Source organism: Ailuropoda melanoleuca, unplaced genomic scaffold (genome assembly GCF_002007445.2).
Source record: "Ailuropoda melanoleuca isolate Jingjing unplaced genomic scaffold, ASM200744v2 unplaced-scaffold491, whole genome shotgun sequence".
Classification (NCBI taxonomy): Eukaryota; Metazoa; Chordata; class Mammalia; order Carnivora; family Ursidae; genus Ailuropoda; species Ailuropoda melanoleuca.
The window spans coordinates 1-5,203 of NW_023221725.1; the positions used below are offsets into that span (position 1 = coordinate 1).

Here is a 5,203-nt window from a genome sequence, read left to right on the forward strand (position 1 = left end):
AAGGGAGCAGGGGCTGAGGGAAGCAGGACCTGGACAGGGAGGCGCAGAAGGTCAGGGAAGGTGGCAGGGGGCCCTGAGGTGGGAAGGGGGATTGGCAGGGGCGTGTGAGCGGGGGAGGGCTGGCTCACAGTGCTCCCTGCTCTCTTCCCAGCGCCAGTACGGGGAGCACCTGCTGCTGTGCGTGCAGACGTTGGTTTCTGTGTGCCGGGAAGACTGCAGAGGGTGTAGCTTGCAGCTCATGGAGGTGCTGGTGACTGTCCTGNCGTCCTGGCCCTCTCGGGGGCCACGGGCCTCAGCGACAAGGTGAGGCTGCAGGGAAGCCCTGCTTTGCTGTGTGGGTGATGGAGCTCATGCTCAGAAAGGTGCTCGTCGCCGAGCAGGTGGGACCACCACCCAGAAACCCNAAGCAGGTGGGACCACCATCCAGAAACCCTCCTGCTCTGGAGTCCGAAGCCTCGGGCTCACCTGTGTCAGCTGACTAGCAAGGTGGAGGAATGTGTGGGATATGTGGGATGAGTCGCTCGTGAGGTGGCCCTCGGGGCGCCCAGGATTCTGGAAAACCCCCAGCTGTCCGCTTTTCGTCCTGTCTCAGGGACGACAGCTGCCGACACGCAGACGGAACAGGAGCCCATCCTCACTTCTAGTCTGCAGCTAAACACACATGTGACCGACAGCCCAGAGGGAGGACAGCGTCATGACTTCCTGGCTAATCACAGGCCAGCTTTACAGAATTACTTCTGTTCCTTCAGCTCTGGGTATGAGCTCTAAAAACTCTGATGTCCAGGTCCCCTCCAGCTCTGGGACTGTCAGGAAGCCGGTGTCTTNAGTGTCTTGCCCCCTCACTAGGAGAGTGCGGTTCTCCCTCTGGCTTTCTCCGAACAGCAGTGGGCAGATCTCCGTCTGGGACCAACCTGCATGACGGAGAGGCACCCAGGCGCATCATGGGACCCCGTACCCAGGAGGCCCTCTGCCCACCCTCTCCTTTCTTGGGCCTCTGAACTTTGTTTTCTTTCTTTAAAAACAACCTTTCCATCACTTCTTGGTCTTTTGGCTAAGATCATGCGTAGTATCTCTCCTTATCAGTGTGATGTCTGGTGCGTCCTCTCTCCGAAGACAATATAGTAAATGGATTTTGGAGCAGGAAGATGGAGTAGGACCGTGCTCCGTCCTCTCCATGCACCGACCTGGAATTGCAGTGCTGCCAGGGACGGTGCACCTCCACCTGATAAGAAAAAACCACCTTTCCAGAGGGCACCTATCTTAGCAGGCAGCTTGGCACTGTTGGGAACAAATGGAGCCCAGTCTGCGTGCCCCGGACCTCAGGAAAGGAGACCGGCCAGCGTCAGGTTGCAGGCTGGGAGGTGGTGGATGGCCCGGTCACAGGGTGATCTCAGGCCGGCAGAGAGTATGTCTGCTCAGTCCAGTGCCCTTCTGCCTCCTGGCACCGGCTCTCGCCACAGAGGGGGCTGAGGACCCCAGAAGAGGGCAGTCTCCTGGGAAGCCNGGACAATATAGTAAATGGATTTTGCAGCAGGAAGACGGAGTAGGAGCGTGCTCTGTCCTCTCCATGCACCGACCTGGTATTGCAGTGCTGCCAGGGACGGTGCACCTCCACCTGATAAGAAAAAACCACCTTTCCAGAGGGCACCTATCTTAGCAGGCAGCTTGGCACTGTTGGGAACAAATGGAGCCCAGTCTGCGTGCCCCGGACCTCAGGAAAGGAGACCGGCCAGCGTCAGGTTGCAGGCTGGGAGGTGGTGGATGGCCCGGTCACAGGGTGATCTCAGGCCGGCAGAGAGTATGTCTGCTCAGTCCAGTGCCCTTCTGCCTCCTGGCACCGGCTCTCGCCACAGAGGGGGCTGAGGACCCCAGAAGAGGGCAGTCTCCTGGGAAGCCTGCTCTCCCTGGGCGCCCCTGGCGTTGTGCAGGATGGGGACACGGTGGCTGACTCTCTNTCCGTCCTCTCCATGCACCGACCTGGAATTGCAGTGCTGCCAGGGACGGTGCACCTCCACCTGATAAGAAAAAACCACCTTTCCAGAGGGCACCTATCTTAGCAGGCAGCTTGGCACTGTTGGGAACAAATGGAGCCCAATCTGCGTGCCCCGGACTTCAGGAAAGGAAACCGGCCAGCGTCAGGTTGCAGGCTGGGAGGTGGTGGATGGCCCGGTCACAGGGTGATCTCAGGCCGGCAGAGAGTATGTCTGCTCAGTCCAGTGCCCTTCTGCCTCCTGGCACCGGCTCTCGCCACAGAGGGGGCTGAGGACCCCAGAAGAGGGCAGTCTCCTGGGAAGCCTGCTCTCCCTGGGCGCCCCTGGCGTTGTGCAGGATGGGGACACGGTGGCTGACTCTCTCAAACGCACATCNGTAAACGCACATCTGTTTTGCTGTTTGCTGTCCAGACGGCATTGATGCATCGTGCATAGCGGCTGTCAGACGGGCGCCTGCCGTCCTCGCCGTGGCGGGCCCTCCAGGGCTGCTCTTGTCAGGCTTCCTTACCGGTAGAACGTTCGCGGTGGCCTGAGCAGCTCTCACTCTCTGATGATGAGGATGGGTCTCCACTGAGGCTTCTGAGCCTCGAGAGCGGGGTGTCGCCAGCTTGTGACTCACGCTTGCAGGTTCAGGAGACCATGGAGGCGCTGGCCGTGGTGCAGGATGTGGACGGCAGCCAGGATCTCTACAGAGAGCACGTGGGCCCCCTCATGGAGCGGCTGGCGGCTTCGCACCATGACTGGACCATCCATTCCGTGGAGCTCCTGCAGTTCGACGTGGTGGTCACCCACGCAGGTGAGTTCCCGCTGGGCCCAGCCTGGTTCCGGCCACGCAAGGAGGCTCCCGGCTGAACCAAGGGCAACTCAGTCTCTCCCGCCCGTGGGAACCAGCATTTTGAGGACCAAAACTTTAATTTTAAAAACACCAAGCACATTATTTTTGAAGACTGTATGTAACGTGGCTCTTCACGGTCTGCCAGGCATATGGTTTTGATGTTAAGCCTGGAAGGTGCGATTTCGCGAGGCCTCCCGTGTAGCCCGTGTTCTTCAGATACACCTGAGCGTTGTTGCACTTAGCGCAGCACGCAGGCGTTCTGCGTGGCCTCCAGGCCATCCCTGCCCAGCAGTGGGAGGGTGAAAGAACGTTTCCTCGGGCAAAGCTTGTGCTCACACCCGTGCCTCCTTCCTGCCCTGGCTGCAGAGGGTTCACTGGACATACTTCATTTTAAAAGATGATTCTTGAAAAAAACAACAAAAATGACTTTGAGACCCTGATTGGCAGCTTCCCTCCCCAGTTTGGAAAGCGGCCAGAGGCTGTAAACCAGCACGCGGTTGGGGCTGATGAGGAAATGCTGGGCCGAAGGCCACATGCAGGGGAGCAGGTGTCACAGAGGGGGGGTCCGGCCACTCTGCGCTTTTCCTTCAACGAACCAAGTGTGTTCTCAGAGCGTAAATATAGTGTATTTGCACCCGTTATTGGAAAGCATCCTGTATGTTCTGGAGGGGTTCATTTCCAGGTGCCCCGTGATCCTGGAGGTACCAGCACGCCCAGAACATGCCGGTTGTGGGTGTGGCTCCGCGGCTGTCCAGGTCGATGCAGTCCTCGAGGACTCCCTGCCGGAGCTCAGATTTACCCATCTTTTCATGCCATTAGTGTGGACAGATGCCCTGCAGTTTGGTTGGGTTTTTCTCCTTATTTTTAGAGAGCATTTAACAGACCCAACATGTAAGAATGGCGCATTTTTGGTGCCCGGCTGGTAAAGAGGAGACCATGCGCGAGCTGGAAGTGTATTTACGGAAGGGGTAGGAAGACGTTCACTGACACTCCTCTGTCCTCTTGCTGGTACATTTTCTCCGTGTTTTTTGAGAAAGTGGGAGATTGTCAACTGCTGCCGAGTGACCCCACCATCCTCGAGTGAGAATCGTCTGGACATTTTCCTGCTGTGCGATGTCGAAGGAAAATACACCACAGCGTGTGTGAGCAAACACTCAGCTCACCCGTGCTGGAGGTGTCCTGCTCCTGGACCACACGTCCTGTCTGGTTTCGTTTCTCTTTCTTCTCGGAAACCCACACCTGGCCTCAAGTTAACAAAGGGCCTTGCTTTTCCATCTTTTTTTTTTTTTTTTAAGATTTTATTTAATTATTTATCTGGCCCAAAGAGACAGCGACCACAAGCAGGGGGAGTGGCAGGCAGAGGCAGAAGCAGACTCCCTGCTGAGCAGGGAGCCAGATGTGGCACTGGATCCCGGGACCCTGGGGTCATGACCTGAGCTGAAGGCAGACACTTCAGCGATGGATCGCGCCCCTTGCTTTTCCATCTTGCAGCCTTGACGCCGGGTTTGAGTCGGAGCCTCTGAGAAGATTCCAGTTGCTTTGCCTGCTGTCGGGCTTGTTGCAGAATGAGCAGGGTGGCCGGGAGTGGCCCTGCTGGTTGTGGAATGCCGGGAGGGCCTGCCTGGGGGCGGTGGGGGTGCTCCATGACCCGTGTCCATGCAAGCAGAGTGCGTGTCTGCACCCCAGGGACTGTTTATTCCAATCACGACTCAGTGCGATTCTAGATACTGAGGGTCATTCCGCGTGGCTGAGGCCCCCGCTGCTTGGGGAGACCTGCGCCAGTGCCCACCTAGCAGCAAGCTTGAGAAGAGCGATGGCTGCCAAGTGCAGGGGCAAATATTAAACACCTGACATATTCTGAATAATTTATTTTGGTTGATGTTTAAAATATAGCTTGACTTGAATTTTTTTTTAAGAATCTAGAAAAATAGAAGGAAATAGGAAGTTTCCATATTGAATGATTAGCATGATTTGGGAGTTAAATGTTTTCTTTTACAGTGACACCCACAATCCAAAAGGAAGGGAAGGTGGTGGGACAGGCCGCGGCCCCGCCTGTGCTGACGACCCCTCCCCGGAGCCGCGTGCTGTGCTCGGGCCGTCCCCCTACAGGCCGTGGGAACCAGGTGTGTGTGTTTTCCAGGCCCGGCGCTGGGAGAAGTGCTGCCCCACCTCGTGCCCGTCCTGCGGAGCTGCCTGCAGCCGCCAGAGACCCGCAGATGCGCCTGAGGCTGTTCTCCCTGACGCGGGTGCTGCTGAGCACCAAGCAGACCGTTGACTCCCAGGGGTAGGTCTGCCCGGCCTCTGCAGGGTGCGCTCGGGCGGGAGCTGGGGTCACCCCTGGGCTGTGGCGCCGGCCGCCCTCCCTGGGTAAACAGAC

General features: G+C 57.8%; 1 protein-coding gene and 1 non-coding gene across 2 annotated transcripts; both read left to right on the plus strand.

Annotated features, from left to right (window-relative positions):
- The first annotated feature begins 269 nt into the window (after positions 1 to 269).
- DNAAF5 (dynein axonemal assembly factor 5) lies at positions 270 to 5,130 on the plus strand. Its single transcript, XM_034651889.1, has 3 exons — positions 270 to 303; positions 2,619 to 2,787; positions 4,967 to 5,130. Exons 2-3 carry the CDS (start codon positions 2,631 to 2,633, stop codon positions 5,050 to 5,052), a joined length of 243 nt encoding a protein of 80 aa, XP_034507780.1. The 5' UTR covers positions 270 to 303; positions 2,619 to 2,630; the 3' UTR covers positions 5,053 to 5,130.
- On the plus strand, positions 1,032 to 1,221 carry LOC117799411. The gene has a single exon (XR_004622970.1). It is a non-coding gene; the product is annotated as a U2 spliceosomal RNA (small nuclear RNA).
- Positions 5,131 to 5,203: the final 73 nt, after the last annotated feature.